General features: G+C 41.9%; 2 protein-coding genes across 2 annotated transcripts; both read left to right on the top strand.

Moving 5' to 3' along the window:
• The first annotated feature begins 56 nt into the window (after positions 1-56).
• Positions 57-9,628, top strand: slc5a9 (solute carrier family 5 member 9). Its single transcript, XM_018726730.2, has 13 exons — positions 57-199; positions 494-565; positions 1,159-1,263; positions 1,566-1,730; positions 1,874-1,979; positions 2,120-2,200; positions 2,318-2,523; positions 4,830-4,965; positions 5,194-5,301; positions 5,489-5,639; positions 8,124-8,292; positions 8,602-8,817; positions 9,208-9,628. Exons 1-13 carry the CDS (start codon positions 74-76, stop codon positions 9,532-9,534), a joined length of 1,968 nt encoding a protein of 655 aa, XP_018582246.1. The 5' UTR covers positions 57-73; the 3' UTR covers positions 9,535-9,628.
• Positions 9,629-12,761: 3,133 nt separating this feature from the next.
• Positions 12,762-22,033, top strand: gclm (glutamate-cysteine ligase, modifier subunit). The gene is made up of 7 exons (XM_018726710.2): positions 12,762-13,026; positions 16,606-16,671; positions 18,607-18,691; positions 19,307-19,363; positions 19,469-19,671; positions 19,800-19,914; positions 20,880-22,033. Exons 1-7 carry the CDS (start codon positions 12,904-12,906, stop codon positions 21,047-21,049), a joined length of 819 nt encoding a protein of 272 aa, XP_018582226.1. The 5' UTR covers positions 12,762-12,903; the 3' UTR covers positions 21,050-22,033.
• Positions 22,034-22,562: the final 529 nt, after the last annotated feature.

Genomic DNA, 22,562 nt, shown 5'->3' with positions numbered 1-22,562 from the left:
TTTTATAATGACCCAATTAATATTTAACTTCTTCCCTGCCTCAAAGTTCACACATTTGTCTGTTACTTTTAAAATGACTTCAGCAACGACTCTGGCAACTACAACTCTTTCTGGAGAAAACGTTAAATTTACTCTTGAAATTCCAGACATAATAGTCATTGTTTTGTATTTCATTTTTGTCCTTGCTGTTGGAATATGGGTAAGTATCAGTGTAAGGATTGCTTTTTCACAGGGATATCTAAAAGGGTAATATTTTTCTTGCCAACTTTAAAAAAAAAATTAATAAAAATAAACTCTCAGTACCTTTCTGTAGAGCTGTGCACATTTTGCCTTTTGTCTGAAACTACTGATTAATAATCTGATTTCAATTTATTGTTTATTATATGGTCACATTAGCAGGTGCTACACAAGGAAGTGTCGTATGTCACTGGGCATAATTTGCTTTTGTGTGGCAGATGTGTTTTAAATGTGCTTTGTGGGATCTGCATTTTAGTCGTCTGTTAGAGCTAATCGTGGGACGGTGGGAGGATACTTCTTGGCTGGGAGATCCATGACATGGTGGCCTGTAAGTTAATAAAGTTACTCTGATATGCACTAGTCAGGTACAGTACTTTGTGCATGAATGTTGGTCATTGAAATCCAAGGTGTTGCTATGATGTGCCCTAAATGAGGTTCTCAACAAATATATTTATGGATAAATTTAAATTCAAATAGAAATGTAATGAAATGCTGCTGCTAATTTATTCTTTTTTTGCAATTCTATATCTCATGGTTTATGTACTCTGTGGTTAATTTTGCATGTGAACAAAATGAATCTTGTATAAGTAATTCTGAACGATGATGACCAAACGTGATACATGCACAAAAGCTCTTCAGTACTCATGTGTATGTCTATTAGTTTGAAGTTAAAAAAAAAAAAAAAAAAAACTGCCAAGGTGGTTATAGTTCAATAAGGAAATGTTTTTGAAACTTTACTATGTATGTCTTTAAGCACTGGGGAGAAATATATAGCTCCAATGTGGTATAAATAATGTACTTTATGCTGTCCTGCAAAACTATAGAAGATGCTGTGTATATATACTGCTAATTTTTGGTATAAGTGTAGTTATTGATATTTTCTAGTGTGTACTCTTCAATGTGAATGTTTTCCCTGCTCAGATCGGTGCTTCTCTGATGTCCAGCAATGTGGGCAGTGGTCTGTTCATTGGTCTAGCGGGCACTGGTGCGGCAGGTGGGATTGCTGTGGGGGGATTTGAGTGGAATGTAAGTGTCACCTGTTTTCTAGTGAAGTCACTGAACCAGCAACAATGACGGCAGAATTTTAGCATGGCGTATGGCATGATACTGCTACGTTGAAAAGGTGAAATCGCTGGTATAACGCAGAATAATGAGCCACAATGTTGCTTCATCTTGAGTAGTGGCTACTTTCCTTGAACTAAGTTGACCGTTTTAAACCTGTGCTCTGCAACCTGGTTATTTATCGGACAGTGTGAGTCAGGAAATTTATTAAAGACGATTAAGCTGAAGCTGTGAATGGGAAAAGCAGACTGCTATCTTTTCCTAAGGCATCATGGGTCCTCGTTGCCCTTGGCTGGATCTTCGTTCCTGTCTATATCTCGGCTGGCGTAGTCACAATGCCAGAATACCTGAAGAAGAGATTTGGAGGCCAGCGTATTCGAATCTACATGTCAGTCCTCTCCCTCATACTCTATGTTTTCACCAAGATTTCGGTAAGGATTCATTGGCTGGTATGAAACTATGGTTTAAGCCATTTAACTTTTTAGAAAAATTTAATTTTTTGATGAGCAACTGCAATTTTATAAATGTTCCTTCACATCACACTGATGTGATCTAGTTCAGTGTTTCTTCTCAGACAGATATCTTCTCTGGAGCTTTATTTATCCAAGTGTCTCTGGGTTGGGACCTGTACCTTTCCACTATTGTGCTCCTCGTAGTGACTGCAGTCTACACCATAGCAGGTATTAGAAGGTGCACAGCCATGTTACATTAAAAATTAATGTGTTTAATGACTAGTGAAAATGTAATTAATTTTGGAGGCATTAATTCAGTTTGAAACAGTTGCCCGTTGTGAATCGTGTGCATGTTTCCGTTGTTCCAGGTGGGCTTACTGCAGTGATTTATACAGATGCCTTACAGACTGTTATTATGGTGGTAGGGGCACTGATTCTCATGTTCATAGGTACCCAACTTATTTTCTTAAGCAAATAATTTCGGAAGTATACAGATACATGACCAGCAGCAGTGTGGCTGAATGCCTGTGTGTGTTTGACTGCTGTTCTATTTTTCCTTCCTGTAGCTTTTGATAAGGTGGGCTGGTATGAAGGCTTGCTGGAGCGATACATGGCGGCGGTCCCTGCTCTCACTGTGCCCAACACCACATGTCACCTGCCTCGCCCTGATGCCTTCCACATGTTCAGGGACCCATTGACAGGAGACTTGCCCTGGCCTGGGCTGGTGTTTGGCCTTACGGTACTGGCCACCTGGAACTGGTGTACTGACCAGGTGATCCACTCTCACATTCCCATGGTTGCACTCACATGTGGGTTAGAATGAAGAAATATAAAAAAAATAATTGTGTCCATTATACTGTACATCCCGCTATATATGCAATCCTTGTGAATTTCAGAAACACCAGGATAATTTAATCTGCAAGGCCTTCTCAAACTTATTTCTGATGTAGAGTTCCAGTGGTGGAACACCTGTTGAAATTATGCTATTTCATGAGATGACCTCTGGGTGATAAGTAAGCAAAAATCAGGGTCATCCCTAACATCCTCACCATCCATTCTTCCTTTGCTGCACATACCTCCTCCAGTGTAAACTTGTGCCTCTCCTTCCTCTGGACCTTGTCATATTGCTGTAATGGAATATGCCCAAACCAGGACTCTGCCTTCCCCACTACAGCCAGCATGCTGCACTTCTTCCTCTCCTTACCTCAATGCCTGCTTTAGTAACCTTAGGATCACTCAAGTCTCTGTATAACAGCACTTCCCTTGCCTCTGTTACTCTACACTCCTCTAAGCTCTTAAAGTTTAACTTACCTGAGCTTGTAACTCCGCCAGTACAAGACAATGTGGCTCAAACTTTGAGGTACACCAAACCACCTGCGAAGGTCAACATCTTATTTTTCCTTTAAATTATATAACTACCTATAATAGAACATTGTGAACCAGAAGGGACAAGAGGATTTGTGACAGGAACCTAGGCTGATATACTTCCCCTGAAGTCCTGACCTATTCACTGCTGCTATCCACCCCTCCAACATCATACAAGTTGTCTGAATTGCCACTGTATCCCTGAAGCTACCAGCAAACCACTTGCCTAAGGTCTGCAGTGAATTCTCCAGAATTCGTCTATTCCCTGTGATAAACCAGAACTCATCCACAGGCCTTTTGATAGTCTTCTTCTGTCCTTGCAGGTTCTTGCAAACCGTGCCACGCATGCATTCGGCAGTCGTCAACGTTTTCTACAAAACCAGATTTCGTAAACCTTTGGTCCAAGCCTACCTCCTTGGCTAAGAGTCTGGGAGTAACGATTGACACGAGTCTGTATTTCTCTCAACACATCGAAGCCACAACCCGGTCTTGCAGATACATCCTGCATAATATTCATAGGATCCATCCCTACCTCACTACTGACTCTGCCCAACTACTTGTCCAGGCCATGGTGACTTCCCGTCTGGACTACTGTAACTCTCTCCTGTGTGGCCTTCCTGCTACTGCCATCAAACCTCTGCAGCTTCTACAAAATATTGCTGCACGAGTTGTGTTTGATTTGCCAAAGCGTTCCTACGTATCTCCTCTTCTCATTTCTCTACACTGGCTTCCTATAGCTGCCCGAATCAAATTCATGACCCTGGTTATGTCTACAAATGCATCAATAGAACTGTTCCCAGCTATTTACAAGAGTTAATCAACCGCTACACCCCAGTCAGGCCCCTTCGCTCATCTACTTCTGCTTGCTTAGTGGTCCCGCGCACGAAAGGTAAGTCTCGGAGGTTCTCAGTTCTGGCTCCGCTGTGGTGGAATGACCTTCCCCTCTCACTCAGAACTGCGGAAACTCTGTCTACATTCAAGAAGGCTCTGAAAACTCACCTTTTCCGGACCCACTTCGCCCAAGATCTCTCTAGCTCGTTTACAGTGTAATTGTTCACGCACCGTAACTTCATGAGCATCCCCAGATACAGCCTTTATTCAGCCACTACTCCGGCATTGTATTTGCTTGCTTGTGTATCTTATAATATTTAAAAAAAAAAAAAAAATGGTGGGAGGGTATCAGGATTTGTCTATCCTGTGTTTTATGCACCTACTCGAACGATGAACCTTGGTGCAACAAGTGGTAGGTAACAAACTAGGTTTACTTGACACATACATATCTGCAGCTATGTGTCTTTCTCTTAATGTAATGCATAAATTGTGCTTTTGCGGCGATGTACGTCGCTTTGTAGAAAAGCGTCTGCTAAATGAATAAATGCAAGCCTTCAATTGCTGATTATCCTCTTCCTTGTGCTCCCTTGGGAATATATTTTCTGTGATCTCTTTGTAGTTTGCTTTAGCCACCTTCCAGCAGGAAAGGAAAAAGGAGACAAGAGAGAGAAAATGCAGCATGCTGTTTTAAACATGAGATTGACGCTTTGATTTTAAGGTGGGATTATGAAATCCTGGGCTTGATTTTGACTTTTTTTTTTTTTTTTTCTGTTTTTACAAAACAAGGCAGGAATTTTGCAAGTTTCATGAAAAAAAATGGGCTAACTTTTTATGAGCTACTGCTATACATTTTAATGTCCCTCTTCACTCCATCACTGATAGGTTATAGTTCAGAGGTCGCTGTCTGCAAAGAACCTGTCCCATGCCAAGGGAGGATCAGTGCTGGGGGGGTACCTGAAGATGCTACCCATGTTCTTCGTTGTGATGCCAGGCATGATTAGTAGAGCGCTCTTTCCAGGTGGGTGTGGTTGACTCACCTGAATCTAGGGCAGTCTACCACCAAATAAAAGTAATACTTGGTACTTGCATATGGCACCATGCATATGTATCATTCTACATTTAGTGAAGAAATGCACATTTGAAATTGTGATTAAAAAACTGAGCATTTGGGCATAGGGCTCCACTGTGTACAAAGGTCATAAACATTAAAAATATTTTACACATTATTGCTGTTTTATGCTTTCAGATGAAGTTGGCTGTGTGGTACCTCATGAATGTGAGAGAATCTGCAGGACCACTGTGGGCTGCTCTAATATTGCATACCCCAAACTAGTGGTAGAACTCATGCCTGTTGGTAAGGTCTCAAACGTGCTCTTTTATTCTTTACACAGCTGTAATTAAATTCTCGGTTATAAAAGTATATTGGTACAGACTACGTCAAATAATAGTCAGACTTCCAGACTCTGTCTCTTTGAACTCCACCTTGAAAAATTTATATTTTTCTCCCTGCCCATTTGCCTTTCATGGTTTCTGTCTCCCAGGTATGCGGGGTCTAATGATTGCAGTTATGATGGCTGCCCTGATGTCTTCTCTGACGTCCATCTTTAACAGTAGCAGCACGCTCTTCACCATGGACATATGGCAGCGTGTTCGGCAACAAGCCACTGAGCGTGAGCTCATGATCGTGGGCAGGTAATGGCTCTGAAGGCATCTTAACCACTTCACTGTTAGTTTTATAACTACATCTGAGGTCTCACTCTTTTTGGTCAGTACCAGTACTAGTTCCTTATAGTCTCTTAGTCCATTTTAAGGAACTTGGCAAGCAGCTCAAACCAAAAGGAAAGAGTCTCTTTTCCAGTACTCTGGCATAGACTTTACCAGGGAGGCTGAAGAGTGTGATCCCCTACAGTTGGAACACATCGTCCTGTCCTCTTTCTTAAATATATTGACCACCACACCAGTTTGTCAGTCCCGAGGTACTTTACTCACCTTCCATGCGACATTGAAAAGGAGTGTGAGCCAAACTATCCCAAACCTGTCCAGTGCTTTTAAAAGCTCCAGATGAATCTCATCCACCCCTGTAGCTCTTCAACTACTTCATCGTACTGCCATAGAGACCACTAGGACAGCAATGGGGTTTTGAGTTGAGTTTCCCAAAGATGTCTTTTTCCACTGTCTCCTGGAAGGAGTGCTTGTCCATTGGGTTAAGGCCTTTTCAGAGTGCTCCTTCCACCACCCGACAATCTCCCGAGGAATGGTCAGCACTTTGCCATCCTTGCTTAGCACAGCCTGGGCAAGGTTACACCATCCCCTTCTTATGCGCCATATCGCTTGCCAGAACAGCCTTGGGGTCACCTGACAGTCTTTCTTTGAGACCCCCCCAAACTCCCAACATGCCTAAGCTTTTGCTTCAGAAATTGCCTTTGCTGCGGCCTTCTTGGCTGCCAGTACCTCCCAGCCAAATCAGGAGATTCCCTCACATCAGCATTGCCTGGATGGCATCTTTCTTCAGCTTAACAGCTTCACTTACCCCTGGTATCCACCAGCCTCCTGGTATCTGAACATGGTGTCTGCTATGGACAGTCTGTGACTGGACAGAAGTTCACTGCTTGGGTTCCAATGCACCAAGCTGTTCTCCAAATCGTACCCCTCCAGGTATCTCCATCATTCTCCGCTTGACTGTTAAAATCCCCTAGGAGGACTACAGAGTGGTAGGTGGCAACCTCTTGAGTACATTGCCCACCTTCTTTAAGAAGGCTGAATACTCACAGCAGCTGGCTGTTTGGTGCATATGTGCAAACAAAAGTCAAAGTTTTATTCTCTGCGACTCGCAGCTGCATTAAGGTAACCCTCTCATCCACCCGGATGAAGTCCAACTGCACAGCCTTCAGCCAAGGACTTGTGAGTATTCGCACACTTGTCTGGTGTGAGAAGTTTGATTTGAGAGCGCACAATATGTGTGGAGGTGGGACCAACTATATCTAGGTAGTACTTTTCCACCTCCTATACCAGCTCAAGCTCCTTCCCTGCCAGTGAGGTGATACTCCATGTTCCCCAGCCAGCTTCCATTGCCAGGGTCTAGCAGGTCCAGCTTCACACCACTCATTACTAGCACTGGGTTGACATCGCACCCAGCCCCCAACTTTCACCTTACAGGTGCTGAGCCCACAAGATGGCTCCAGATCTCAATTTTGGCCTGAACTTGACCAGGTTATGTGGATCACCCGCTCACCAGGCACTCTTGGGCAAACACCAACCCTAGGCCTTGGTTTTGGTAACCCTTGTCTGAGGGTTTCATATGTATGCTTATGGGGGCTTTTATGGACCATGCTTCATTTAGACCCTCCCCTCAGACCTATTCATCAAGGGAAACCCTACCAGGAGCATCAAATTCCAGATGACAGGCCTCTTAAGGTTGATGGGATGCACAAGCTCCTCCACCACATCAAGGTGATGGTCCGTTAACTGCAGAATCTGCCATACTTTGATGAGATTCAGTATGAAGAACAACCCAGGATGGCATTTCATCTTGCAGAAACTGAGTGAAATATTCACTTCAGCATTCTGAGGTAAAGCCAAGGTTTTAAAATCTTTATGCTGGTTTTGTCTTCAAGTTTGTACATGTTCTCTTTGCATTGTTGAAGCAGTCTTTTCTCAGACTTTGGGTACATTTTACTGAGATTATCAGATGAGCACATAAATGGCAGTACCTTTTTGTCTGCAACAAGCAGAACTTTTTTTTTTAAATAGAGAAGTTAAGAAATATAGTGTAAAAGTCAAGTGGAAGTCAAATGTATCTATAAATATGTAATACAAAAAACTAATGTATATATGTTGCAATCTTCTCAAAGTTATATGCTTTCCGAAAAAATTTTTTTATAATCAAAGATGACCTGAGCAGGAATGAAAGGTATGGCTACCATACATACATTGTCTAAAACTGCTTGTCCTAAGCGGGGTCATGGCAAACTAGAGCCTAACCCAGCAACACACAGGATGTAAGGCTGGAGGGGGAGGGGGCACAACCAGGATGGGACGCCAGTCTGTCGCAAGGCACCCCAAGCGGGACTCAAACCCCAGACCCACCGGAGAGCAGAACCCAATCAAACCCGCTGTGCCACCCCTGTCGGCTACCATATTGCTCTGATATTTTTCCACTCGCTCATTCCTCTGCAGAGTGTTCATCCTGGTGCTGGTGGTACTCAGTATCTTGTGGATTCCCGTAATCCAGTCAGCCAACAATGGCCAGCTATTTGACTACATCCAGGCCGTTACCAGCTACCTGGCCCCGCCCATCACTGCTGTCTTTGTCATGGCCATCTTCTGGAAGCGCGTCAACGAACAAGTCTGTTGCATTGTTTATCATCAGCTGTTGACTGATTTGTTTTGTTTAGCCACAGCACGTTCTCGACTCTTGATTATTTTGCCAGTGTTGACTCAGTTTTCTAAAAACACTTTTAACTTTACCACATGCATTTCTCACGTGTAAACAGGATGATGTTGGTTAACATCACTCAGCTGGTGATTCTGAAATGCAGTTTGTGTTGTTTTTTTTTTTTTTTTTTCCCCCTCTTTTCTCCCCCCCCAGCTTTTGGCTGTCTGTGATAGGTCAGTGCACACATACCAACATATGTCTTTCTTTGTGTTGTGACAGGGGGCCTTTTGGGGGCTAACGGTGGGGCTGGTCCTGGGGTTCGCACGAATGATAGCGGAGTTTGCATTGGGGACTCCTTCTTGTGGGGAGGAAGACCAACGGCCATCAGTCCTGAAGGATGTGCAATACCTGTACTTTGCACTCATCCTGCTGGGTCTCACAAGCTTGGTCATTACTGTGGTGAGCTTGAGCACACCAGCAATCCCTGACCAACATGTAAGTGTGTCCACCCGTTCATTGTATTTACATTTACATTTATTCATTTAGCAGATGCTTTTGTCCAAAGCAACGTACATCTCAGCAAAAGTACAATTTATGCATTACATTAAGAGGAGGAGACAAAGCTGCAGACATGAAAGTCTCAAGCAAACCTAGTTTGTTTCATCGTTCATCGTTGCACTCAAAGAACACTTGGATATGACTTTCACGTGTCTTCATGCCATTCATTTTGAATAAGCCATACATGCACAAGTTCAAAATGTGCATGGAATGAAGTCTGAGGAAATATCCAACTTGGGTGTTTTTTATATGATCAAAACAGACCTTTAATTTAGCTCTTTCATATTTTTAATTTTAATTTAATCAAGATCTTTAATTTTATGACAGCTTGTCCGTCTGACTTGGTGGACACGACACAGCCAGGAACAGCGCGTTGACCTTGGTAGCCCCTGGTCGTCAGACAGGGCATCGAAGTCTGATGAGAGAAGGATGTCCGAAGCACCTGAGAGTGTGGTACCGTGTTGGAAGCGGGCTGCCATGTGGCTGTGTGGGCTGTCTGAGCATGCCCAGGCAGATCTCAGCCTTGAAGAGAGGCTTGCTTTGGAGAAGAAACTGACCAGCATTGAAGAAGAGCCTGTCTGGCAAAAGGTGTGCAGCATCAATGCTCTCATTCTACTCGCTGTAAATGTTTTCTTATGGGGATACTTTGCCTGAACATGTCCCCTCAAGCAGGCAGATGAATGAACAGTTGCTCAAGATGCGTCTTTCTGGTTTTTATTGAAATTTGATCTTTGCCCCCAAAAAATTCTTGCCGCATGCCAGCTAGGCTGTAAACCATACTTGGGTAGATACCTTGTCAAGTTGGTATTATAAGATGGTTAAATTTCACCCATCTTTTTTTTTTTATGTAAAATGTATTAGTAAGAATGCAAAAATATGAATATTAGTTTATTATATAACATTTTCATAATTGCTGTACTATTATTTCTATTAAGGTCTTGCCATTTATCATAACTTTACACTTTTAATAATATTGAAAAGTAGTGTAGCTCTGTGGAACAGTATCCATTCATTTTCTGATCTTATCTGTGTGAGAATTACAGTGTAATTAAACTTATCAAGATAATTTATTTAATGTTACTGCATTACTTTCATGTGGATGCCATCACTCCATTTTATGTTACATTTTATATGAGCAATGAATTTATTTGATTTACTGGGAAAAATAAAGATTGCTGTAGTAAATGTTTCACTGCACTATAAAATGTCAAACCTTGAATTCTTCAGTACAAAACTTTATATTAATCCTCATTATTAGGTGTGTTATTCTCAGACGCATAGGGTCCTGGATACAAACGACATTGTGTAAAATTCACAGCTCAGTTTTAAGACTTCACCTTGAAAATCTGATCTTTTTTCCCCAAAACATGTTCTCTGTTAAGCACCTGGTGATCATTGTCCCTTTAACATGCTCTTCCTGGGTGTAGCTGTCTGGCCTGGGAACTGGGTATAGAACCTACCACATTTACCTTGCAAAATGATGTTTTTTTAACAAGCCTGTCAGACCTGATATCAAAATTCACTGTTAGGACAGGCCACTAATGAGCTTATTGCCTCTGAACATGTGCAATGAGGTGTTCCTGAACTTTTGTTCCAGTCACTAGTTAAAACATGAGAAAAAAATGCATAAAAACACAATATTCAATCACAAGGAGGGTTATAAATGAATTGGTATCAGATCCACATGACTGACTTTTTGGTTTTGTCATCTGACTAGAGGCCTGGTGTTTTGGACAGATGAGTGAAGCAAAAGGTATAACTGGCAACTGACCACCACTTAAGGATGTGTAACTGTCTGTACACGTCTTTCAGCCAAGGATCGTTCATTCTTATGGGTTGCTATAATTCACAGAATGACAGAATATGTAATTTGTATGTATGCATTTATGTACAGTTGTTCATTTAGCAGTTGTACCAGTAAATTGTACAACTCAGTGTAAATGAGAGCATTTCACCATCAGACAGAGATCTACAGATGCAGAAACACAGGTGTATAAGTATGGTCAGGTAGTTCATGTCAGTCTGAAAGAGATGTGATTTGAGATCCTTCTTAAATGTTGAGAGAGATTCAGCAGTTCTGAGTGGGAAAAGGAGCACATTCCACCAGTCTGGAGCTAGAACTGAGACCCTTCATTGATTCTGGACCTGTGCATGGGATTACCGAGTGGCCAGAGGTGGAGAAGTGTAGAGGTCTGGCTGGGGTGTTGGTAGTGATCAGGTTCTGCGGGTATTGGGGAGCAGATCCCCTGATGGCCTTACGGATTGTGACACCAGCAGTTACAGGAAAGAAAGTCAACGCTACAATGCTAATGTGAATATTTCTGAAGTTTATGGTCTGCATTTGTTTATCGCACTTCAAAGCAACTTACAGCACTAAGGTACTTACAAAGATTTACTCATACACAGCAAGGTCACCAGTTCATGGTAAATACTTTGATCAAGGGTGCTACAACAATAGTTGATATTCAAATCTCAGTCCTTATAGAGAGCTTTAATAACAGCTTGTAGCCTTTATTACAGGCTACTCTGAAAGTGCCTGGAGATCCCTCCGGACATTGTTGCTGCATAAGTGAAAAGAAATTGAACTGAACTTAATTTAGTTTAAACCAATGATTAATGTAGTTCAAAGTTAAAACAAATATTTAGATGCCTTACAGAGTATTTTTATTTATTATAGCCTTATATGAAGCTTTTATATGATCTAATTCACAGATCAATAGATGTCAGTTTTATAAAGCTGTTATTGATTGTGACTTAGGGATAAAAGTAATTTTGGAATTATGAACAAAATGACTTAGTCCCAGTTAGACATTCATTTTATTAACCCCTTGTCAGGGTTGTGGTAGATGGAATGTCAGTCCATCGCAGGGTAGTTCCATGGTCATGTAAGCTATGTACAATTCAGTGTTGTTAACACACCTGGAAGGTATGTTTTTGGACTGTGGGAGAAAACCCATACAGACACTGTGAGACCCTGCAAAAGCCACACAGCCTGATCTGGATTTGAACCTACACCCAAACGGCTCAGGTACTGTGAAGCAGCAGCACTATCTACTGTGGCACTCAGTACCAGTTACATTTACATTTATTCATTTTACTCTTGTTTTTCTCCAGTACAACTTCCATGTTACACTACTTAGGATGATGTACCCATTTAAACAGCTGGGCAACTTTGAATAGAGCAATTCAGGGTAAGTACCCTGTTAAGGGGTACTATAGGAGGAGGTGGGATTTGAACCTGCGACCAAGAAAAAAATCTGCTGCCTCCTATGGTTCTGTTCAGAAACTGAGCAGACACTGCAGATAGATTATTTCTAAACTGAGATAAAGCAAAATCCAAAGAAACATGACCCAGCAGTAGTCCTGTGTGACCTTTAAATGACTATGGCACTACTTCAAAAATATCTGCTGGTTTTATGAACCGTAATACAACACAAGGTGGCATGGTGGCACAGCGAGTAGCGCTGCTGTCTGAAAGCACCTGAATGGTGTGAGAGGATCTGGGTTTGATCCGTGCTCGGTCTGTGTGGGTTTCCTCTGGGTGCTCTGGTTTCCTCCCACACTCCAAAGACATGCTGTTCAGGTTCACCCATAGTGTGTTAGTGATAGAGAGAGTGTGTTCCACTGATGTATGGATGAGTGACCCATTGTAAGTAGTGTATCTAGCAGTGTAAGTCACCTTGGTGAATGACGTGTGTGAGCTGATAACACAACATAGTATCCACTGGAAGTCGTTTTGGGGGAAAAGTGTCTGCTAAATAAAAGAAAATGCAAATATACATGGATGGCATATGCTGCACAACACTTGTTGTCCATGCTCCGGTTCCGGGACCACCAGGCCGGGTTTTTTCGCCAACCACCTTGCGTCATGGGCGTGTCACGGCTCCGTTGTTTGGCGGGGTTGGCGCTACAAATGCAAAGTCATTGTGTGTTAGCTATCAGAGGCGCCGGTTCCACGCGAAGTCGTTAGAGCGAAAGAGATCGCGGGACAGATAACATCCTGATCCAGCGTCTCTGAGCCTCATGGACACGCAAGTTGGGGGCGCCCAGCTGCTACTAAGCCGCGCCAGCACTCTGAACCTGCACACGGGAAACCTGGTGAACCGGATCCGCCTTAGGAAGTGTCCGGCTTCACCTTACGAAGAGGTACGTGTAGCCACGCGGGACTGCAGAGTGCGGGGCTTCTCGCGCGCTGCACAGCACCGGTGTTAGCATGTGGCTAATTTCCCCGCAGCTCTTGGCTCTTACGTGCTCAACCCGGGTGTTAGCATGTTGCTAACTAGTCTGTAGCCGGAGGCGTGTAGCGTCGGGTCGGCGGTCGGCTTTATATAATATACTGTGCCAACTGTTTGTTGCGACTTTGTGGTAACCGTAACGTTTTCTGTTATTTTCACTTGAATTACATGGAAGCTAAGAGAGAACTTACGGTTTTTTTAACATCGGCGGGTGGCCGACTCCTGCAGCAGGTGCCACTGCCAGACTTGGCAGCGCTGACTGAGCGAGAGAGCTGAGGAAATATTAATATTATCATAAGCTCCCGGACTCGTGGCGACCAAGTTAGTAAAGAAAAGGGAAACTGCTGGCAAATACCTCAGGGATTATTGGATAGTATACTACGTGTGTTGCTGAGCTTCTGTTTTAATTTTAAATATTTTGATGTAACGCAAGGAGTCCGTTGGTCGAACGCGCAACTCAGGTGCTCCCTGCGCTGTCGCACGGGATGCTGGGTAAAAAAATGACCCTACCCTATGGATAAATGATTGATTGATTGTGAGCACTAAGTTCAGATAAAGTTGTTAGCTAAACGAATGACTTTGTTCACATGACTGGAATGCATGCTGTAAGATGACAAATTTGTGTTTGCATGTGTGTGCATAATTGTGTGTGTGTGTGTGTGTGTGTGTGTGTGTGTGTGTGTGTGTGTATTTTTTTATATATATATATATATATATATATATATATATATATATATACACACACACACACACACAAGTAGACTGACTCAGTCAGTCCTGTTGGCTTCAGAATGACTTACTCATGTATGCAACAGGGTAACTTTCATTGGGGAAAACCTGTGGTGCTGCAGCAGGAGTGGGACTGAAACTGCAGTCCTTCAGATTACAAGAACACCCTTGATGCACACAGTCCACTGCTGGTTGAGCTCCAGCCCAGTCTTTGTGAAGGTACCCTCTGTTTGAGGAGGTTTCAAAGAGCAGAAGGAGCGGTTTAGGACTGGTATTTGCACACAGACTTGTCACGGATGGAGTGAAGACTTGGAAAGGCGCTCCCTATGTTTGTACTGCAAAGCCCTTTTCTTTGTAAGAACTGTGACGTGAAGCATCCAGAGCTTCGCTTGCAGAAACATGCTTTCTGTGTGGGACAAAATCGTATTCTAGTTACTCTTACTGCCGGAGGTGGATAAAGTAGCCAAACGTGGAACTCAAAAGTACACATGTAGACACACACAGTCTAAAACCGCTTGTCCCAACCAGGGTCACGGCGAACCAGAGTCTAACCCGGCAACCCAGGCTGCAAGGCTGGAGGGGGAGGGGACACACCCAGGATGGGACACCAGTCCATCACAAGGCACCCCAAGTGGGACTCGAACCCCAGACCCACTGGAGAGCAGGATCTGGCCAAACCCACTGCGCCCACCCCAATTCAAAAATACGGTTCCTTAATTTACTGAAGTAAAAGTACTCTTCCGGAAGTTTCCTTGAGTAGAAGTAATCTTAGATTTGAATCAAATAAACTGAAGTAGTTCCTCTAATGAAGCTTTTTAAATGGGTTGAATGAATGTCAGTGTTGATGGCTAGTTTAGCTCAATGTAGGTGCTGTATAAATTGGATCATGTCAGAATAATCACACATGAAATGCCAAAGTTTGCTAGGTGTTATCCGATAATTCACTGGTGCCTTTGTTTGAGCTTACTTGCAATGATGGCTCTTTATACTAGGCTACTCACATTTATCTAGCTCTGTTTTTCCTAAGGCACTGTGGGGTGAATACCTTAAGTATATTAACAGCAGTAGAGTAGAAAGTCTGATTACCATTTTAATAAAGTATTTATGCTTGGAACACTTCTGAATCAATCTTGATTGAAGGCAATGCATCAGTGGCACGTCTGGGATTTGGACAGCTTCTACGGTTCATGTAACTGCTGCATTATTGACTCTAGTAAAAAGGGGCACTGTCAAAATGACAAATGATAAAGGCCAGTTTAGACTTCAAAGGATGGTAGAGGCCTACATGGTTGGTCACATTCTCTCAACTTGATTTACTGTCTGGTTATCTATTTTGACAATGGTTCATTTAATGCATCAGTTAGTAACAAGCATTGGCATAAATGCAGATTAGATGGCTAAATGTTTAATATTCCAATGCTGATAGGTGTCGATCTGTAGCCTTGTCAGAGAAGTCTTTTCAGGATTCACGGCTATAGAAGAACAATTGTTTGAAATGTGCCGTATACTAGTTGCATGCGGTTTTAATTCACGTGTTAACATACCTTTGAACTTTATGGAACGGGATTATAAAATGTTTAATCTCAGTTCTCCAGTTCACTTATTGGTGAAAAGCATTTGCTCAATGAATGATAGCTCATACCTTTATCCAAGGTAACTCACAATGTTACTCAGCTCCCATCAGTCATTAACCAATTTGTATAGCAAAGCAATGTAATGCACTTGCACACTTAGGCAATTTAGCCACCATTTCATCTGAAACTCTTACCTCTGGACTGTAAGAGGAAGCCCATGGGGACAACGTGCAAACTCTGCAACTGAATGCAGATTGAATCCCCTTCCAAGTGCATAGCCCAGGCACCGAGGCACCCGCTACACACTGCACATCTCGCAGCAATGCGTACAACGAATGATGCAGTGTTTAATGACTTCCAAAATTTTAACCACCTTCTCAGTTCTTTTCAAGAGCTTGATTTTCAAATCTTAAAAATGGAAATTTTGTTACCAGTCAGTTTAAATCAAGTTTTTCCAATTAATGTTGAATAATTTAGATCCCCCACCCCCCCTTGCCAGTTGCACCACTACTTCTAGGGAATAGAGGCAGGACAAAACTGAGCAATGAACTGATTGGCAGGAGTAAATGTTGACCAGTGAAATCAAGAGTTCACCTTAACAGTAAAGAAGCTTTGCTGTTGGGGTCATAGTGTAGAGGTGACTGTTCTAGGCATTCATCATTTTAATACTTGCAAGACAGTTATGGAACGTTTTTCTTTACAGATGTGTTCATAAGCAAGAAGTACTGAATTCCCCCCCTTCTCTAGAAATTGACCAAAATACAAGTAATGGCAGCCACTACTATGACATCTAGGTACCAATTCCTACCCTGTGAAATGTCCATCTGAACCCTTTGGGTGATGCGATACAAAGTTACTCTGTTTGTTACCCTTTGACATGAACCCTTAGCAAGAAAAAGCGATCTCTTCCTCTATCCTTTGTAGTGTATCTGGTCTGACAGGGTGTGTGTGTCTATAAAGATAGAAATACCTCCTGATGATCTGTAATTGACAGTTAACAGGGCTCAAACAAGTGTTGGAAATATAGTGGCAGCTAGGCCATCGTTTTCAAAATGAGCCTGTTGGGTCATGCAATAAACTGGTTTTGGGGAAGCATGTGCAGTAAAATGGCTTAACTTTCAAACTCTGTTCATCTTAGGCCTGTTACCTTCAGACCAGGCTAACTTGCAGTGTTTGTCTTGTAACAGCTTCAAGACTGTATTCAAGCTACTTTGAATGAATGGTCCACCACAGTACCCACAAGTCTAGACAAGGTAAGTGCAAAGAGCTATTTAAATTGCTCCTCTTGGTGCATTAAAAGAAGCTCTCAAAGGTCATGTGAAAATGTGAACTCTGCCTTGTGCTAATATTCCACTGTAACATTCCCACCCGTTCACCAAATCACTCACTGTACACTTGTCCCCAATTTTTGGCGGTCAGGATAGTTTTCTTTTGCTCAAATAAGTTGGGTTTTTCTCTTTTTAAAGCTGTTGTAGTTAAATTCACTACTCAACTTATTGTAGGAGAACAGTAAGTGCTGGAAAGATGCCAACTGCTTACTCATGTTGCCTTTATAAAGATTTGCTTGTCTCTCGCACACACTCATACACTCATGATATGCATATAGTGCATATTACAGCAGGTCATGATGACTTGGCACATTTTAGAATTTGGTAAAACCAGTTCTGTATTAAATGGCCAACCAGAGGGGATACTCTGCAGTAACCGTACTTTGGAAAAGAGAATCTCCAGTATATTAATGAACAATCAATCTGTCTGGGGGGGGGGGGGGGGGGGGGTGATGCTACACGGTTGTGCTGTCTGCTTTTTCTGTTTTGCTGAGGTCAGCCGATGCACTTCAATGCACTCAGCCAGTACAGAGAGCTCTTAAACACACAAAGCAAAAGCTTACTGGAGCATCTCGCATGAACTCCCATTTTTATTTAATATAGCCTTTTTTATTTAAAGTAGCTTTTGTTACACTATGGGAATAGCTGTGTAAATGTCTGTCAACAAATTTTTACTGGAAAGGTGATTTGGAATTGTGACTTCAGTTTCATGTGACTGCTCATGTGAACATTGTTTCATATGGTGGAAACTGTACTTAAGAATCGCACATTTGCGTCTTTCTACTGATGTAATGCACACATGTATTTTCGAAGAGATGTACATCACTTTGGAGAATAGCATCTGCTAAATGAATAAATGTGATACAAGTACTTCTGTTGATTAATGGACAAGAGGTCCAAAATGCTAACATTTGTGTAAAGTTTATGATTATCTTGATTTCTCTATGAGTGGCTCCTAAAGTGATCTCCATCTGCCATAATGGACAATCTTCATTTCACAATGTATAATTATACATTGCCATGTTCTCATTGAACATATGGCTTAAATGATCTTGGTTTTTTTTTTTTAAAGTATATGAACCCTTGCTTAGTAACTGACAGCTTTATTGGTAATCCCTAACCAAATGCTTTCTCTAGCTGCTGATCAGATCCTCACTGTAGTTAGGTATTTTGGCCCATTCCTCTATACAATAGCTTTAGTTCATGTATATTTTTATGATTCCTTGCTTGAAATGCCCATTTCAGATCATGCCACAGCATTTTAATGTCAACAGAATATTGTTCCAGTGTTTCCTGTGAAACATCCAGGTAGTCTTGAGCCAATATTTGGAGACCAGTGCTTTCCTCTATGGTAGCTTCCAGTGAAAACCACTGCTCGGTTTGTGTGGGATCCTTAGCAGTCACCCCCAGGTTTTTGTCACTTTGAGGGTTGGAGACCTCTTGCAGTGCTCTGCAGGACACCGACTCCTAGGGGAAGTAGCAACAGGTGCTGAATTTCCTCCATTTGAAAACCTAACTGTATGGAATGATTGAGGCCCAAATTCATAAATCATTTTTTAAGCATCTTACCTTCAACTCTTGAGGTCCTCTAAAATCCTTTTATGCATCATATTGCACTTCAACAATTGTGAAGAGCAGGTAACAAAACTAAATGTACAGTAGTCACATCTCTACCTCAAATGTTTAAGCTATTTGTTCAGTTAAAATGCACAATCTTTTTCAGACTATGGCTTAGATGAAGAGCAGATCACATCGGGATATTCTAGATTTCTACATGTATCAAAAGGGCTCATTTTCTCATTGATGTGTCAGTAATGGTGGAGCATAGTGATGGAAGTATCTGACATGTCTGTTTTTAAGGATCCACCCAGCACGCTTGACGTGTGTCTTGCTGATGCTACAGATGCCATAACACCAGATGAAAGAGATGAGCTGAAGGTGACAGGTGTGTTATGCTCCATTCTGATCGTCTTGATTAGAAATATCAGTGCTCTTAAAATGAAATAGAGCATTTTCATGCTGCTGAAGACTGGAAAGGATAATGGTGAAAACAGCCTTGTCTACAGTCCCATAGGTGTAAATAGAAATTAGCTTTATTACATATTCAGTTCTCTGCATAAAATGAGAATGCTTTGAACCCTTGTGTGGAGGGAACAAACCCTGCTGCTAAAGGGAACATCACTGATAAGGTATGCACATTTTGCATTTAATTTAGTTGACTTTTTTCCTCTTTAAGCTACTTACAACTATTTACCCATTTATATAGCTGAGTAACAACAAAAAAAAACATTGGTGCAATTTAGGGTAAGTACTTTGCACAAGGCTACTTATAACAGCAGGTGGGATTTGAATCAGACTTTATAATCCAATGGCAGCTGCTGAAGCCACTATGCTATCAGGTGCTCATACAAGGAATTGCTCTGCTCTTGCACTGTGGGATACGGTTGAGCTGTGAACATTCTGTAGTAATGTGATACAAGGGCTTGTATTGAAACTACATGTGAGTACTAAGATCCCATACAGCTCTGGCAAGTAGAGTTGATCTGTTCATCTTCCTTAGTGAAGCTGTTTCTGACTGGGTCAGACTATTCTTCCATCAGAAGTGCAGTAGATCTTGGTAAGTTTTGTTTACCCCCCCTTTTTTTTTTCTCTTCATGGAACAGTTACTTGGAACTACATTTTAATGTATGTAATCAACTTAATCTTTGCCTTGTTTTGACAGCCTGTGTGTCGCTGGGGGTATCCCAGCTAGACTCGGTGATCATTGCTCCCCCTCAACTGCCTGAAGGAGAGAGCCTTGCATTGCAGTGCCTTCAGCCCATTTGGATGGAGTTGGAGGGCCTGGTGCAGAGCAGCAAGATTGCTGCTATTGGCACATCTGATCTGGACAAACTGCTCTTAGAACAACTCTACATGTGGGCTCAGGTATGTTGCCACTACAGCTGAACCCCCCCCCCCCTTGGTTCCCTCTTTCAACCAGTACATAATATTCAAGGTTTTTGACTACTCAAACTAATGTGCTAGTTATATTTTTTTTTTTTTAAATCTGACAGATTAAGCCCAGCAGTAATCAGGTGAACCTGGCTTCCTGTTGTGTGATGCCTCCAGATTTGACAGCATTTGCAAAAGAATATGACATTCAGCTGCTCACTCACAATGACTCCAAAGGTAATATTTCCTAGTTTCCAACATTTCAGTACCCACTGTCTAAATTGGTTTAGATCTCAAACTTTTACTCCAGTAAATTATCATTTACAATCATAGCACAATGGTGTAAAATGGGGACAGCTGGTTGCATAGTGGTTAGTTACTGACTTTGGATCCAAAGGTCACAGGTTTGATCCCCACCTCAAGCTGTAGTACCATTGAGCAAGGTACTTACCCTAAATTATTTCACTAAAATTACCCAGCTGTAGAAATGTGTATATTAGCAGATGCTTTTCTCCAAAGTGACTTCCAATGAACACCATGTAGTGTTATCAGTCCACACACTTTATTCACCAAGGTGACTTGCACTGCTAGATACACTTACACTGGGTCACTCATCCATACATCAGTGGAACATTCTCTGTCACTCACACACTATGGGTGAACTTGAACAGCATGTCTTTGGATTGTGGGAGGAAACCAAAGCACCCAGAGGAAACCCACACATACACACGGAAAACATGCAGACTCTACACAGACTGAGCGGGCATCGAACCCACGTCCTCTTGCACCACCCAGGTGCTGTGAGACAGCAGTGCTACTCGCTGTGCCACGGTTATGCCTGATAATTGTAGGGTAGATAACTGTAAACTTGTAATTATAACCTTAACATAAGTCACTTTGGAGAGGTCAGTTAAATTAATAAATGTAAAGCTGCTTTGAGTAGCAACTAATTTTTTTTTTTTTTTAAGAGTTGGTGAGGAAGGGATATATAAACTGTTATTACTCAACATGTTTAAAACTACGTAGAACATGAATGTTGCATGAAACCTCTAGTTAGTGACTGAATATCTGAATCTCTGGCGCAGTCAACATGCCATTTTGTCTGAATCACTAACTTCCATCTCAAAGAAGTCCTGACATAAAATTTGTTATGCTGATCCTCTGGGCTTCAATAATTGACATTACTCTTCACTCTGTTCTAGAACTGATTTCAGCTGCAAGCTTCCAGAAAGCGATACAGGAAGGCACACAGAAACTGGAGGGGGCTGACTGGGAACTGCAGTGGGTCCTGCGCTATTCTGTTATTGTTAAAAGCAGAGGAATCATCAGGTCAAAGGGCTACCTCCTCCAGGCTAGAAGGAACAACTTGTAGCTTGTTCACTGTCAGCCATTTGTCCACTGTTCTGTGAGCTGTAAAATTCCATTGTCTGCAGTGGAATCTGTAATGTCACATGCAGTGAAGCATCTGGAAAAGTAGTACAATATTGTATGAGTGGCATGAACATTGCCTTCTAATTTACTGTCAGTATGGTTCAGGCAGATGCATGAACCATGAATTTAAGCTCTAACACTGAAGACTTCATTGTTATGCCAAGTAATGTGGTTATGAAGTTTAAAATCTTAAAGTACATGGTAAAATAAAACTAAGCATGGTGTCCAGGAAAGCATGAGCATTTTCAGTAGCTACATCTTGAGTTAGGATGTCATGTTAACTTAAGATGAGGGTCTCTACTGTCGAGTGGCTTTAAAAAGTTTAACCTGAACCGAGTGCAGGAACTTTTAACTTATCTGAACTTTTGTATATGACATCTTATAGCTCCTTTCATTAAGCAGATTTTGAATGGAGTAGTCTCTACATCAATGTAATGGTTTGGAAATGAATGGGGAAGTTCAAAGTTAAAAATACTTAGTGGCATCAGAAGTACACTTCTCTTTACATAAATCTTTAGAATCTGCTTTACATTAAATGAAAATGCTCTTTGGGTTTACCCTCTAGGTGGACTGATAACAGCCTCCTGGCATTTGTGGTTCTAAGTTTGGTTTCTCTTCATTTACAAAAGTAAAAATCACTGCTTTGAGCTTCCCCCTGCCTTTTTTTTTTTTTTTATTTTTTTAATTGTGTATTTTGGTACCTTTTCAATATGAACATTCTAAACAGGGTCCAAGTTGTCTTGAAATATTAATAGTTCTGTACATATGTAATACTGCCTTTTCTTATAGTAAAATTAAATGGTGACTATGGGTGTTACTTGTTTAAATTTTAAAATGCAGGCTACGAATGTCCAACTTGCATACAACTCAGTTACGAACCAACCCCAGTAAAGCCTATTATATTAAAAATTCGAGTTACGTAAAATGGTCCGTAATAAACGGGTGCTATTTTGTGACGTGCATCTACAGTGGTTCATAAACCCAAGGTAGGACAAAGACTTTGTTCTGTCATGCCCACGATCTCGGTCCAAACGCCCGCACCTGCTCGAAATCAGAGCAGCAGGGTATAAAGAACCTGCACCCCCCTCATAGAGGAATCGCATCCAAGAAACCCATAGCTCCTGCGCTCACGAGTGAACTATAGTTTACCTACCCATCCTTCTCAGTCCCTCGTCCTCCATTCCTTGTTTCTGACATCCATGGCTCCCGAGTCGGGCATCACCTCTTCGACCACGACTCCGCCCAGAGATTGTTTGTGCATCAACTGACCCACGCCTGTCCCCGACCACTACTGTTGCGTGCTCCCTTGTGTATCAACAATGGAGGTCCTGCAGTTGGGTCTGCACTCTCCTCCGTCTCTTTCCCACTTCAACATGTTCTTTTCAGTGGGACCACATTGCTGTTAAGTGTGTGTGTGTGTGTTGCTTTATTTTTGTTTTCTCTTTAAATACTGT

This window comes from Scleropages formosus, chromosome 9, assembly GCF_900964775.1.
Source record: "Scleropages formosus chromosome 9, fSclFor1.1, whole genome shotgun sequence".
In the NCBI taxonomy this organism is placed as follows: Eukaryota; Metazoa; Chordata; class Actinopteri; order Osteoglossiformes; family Osteoglossidae; genus Scleropages; species Scleropages formosus.
The sequence above is the reverse complement of the archived record's forward strand: the minus strand, read 5'-3'. Positions and strand labels throughout refer to the sequence as shown.

What these genes read in the sequence shown, in the direction of transcription:
- slc5a9 (XM_018726730.2), top strand. Translation starts at nt 74, where the DNA reads ATGACTTCAGCAACGACTCTGGCAACTACAACTCTTTCTGGAGAAAAC. An exon ending in TCCTTGCTGTTGGAATATGG is followed by an intron (nt 200 to 493) that starts GTAAGTATCAGT and finishes TCTGCATTTTAG; the next exon opens with TCGTCTGTTAGAGCTAATCG. An exon ending in GGTAGAACTCATGCCTGTTG is followed by an intron (nt 5,302 to 5,488) that starts GTAAGGTCTCAA and finishes TCTGTCTCCCAG; the next exon opens with GTATGCGGGGTCTAATGATT.
- gclm (XM_018726710.2), top strand. Translation starts at nt 12,904, where the DNA reads ATGGACACGCAAGTTGGGGGCGCCCAGCTGCTACTAAGCCGCGCCAGC. An exon ending in CGGCTTCACCTTACGAAGAG is followed by an intron (nt 13,027 to 16,605) that starts GTACGTGTAGCC and finishes GTCTTGTAACAG; the next exon opens with CTTCAAGACTGTATTCAAGC. An exon ending in AACTCTACATGTGGGCTCAG is followed by an intron (nt 19,672 to 19,799) that starts GTATGTTGCCAC and finishes TAAATCTGACAG; the next exon opens with ATTAAGCCCAGCAGTAATCA.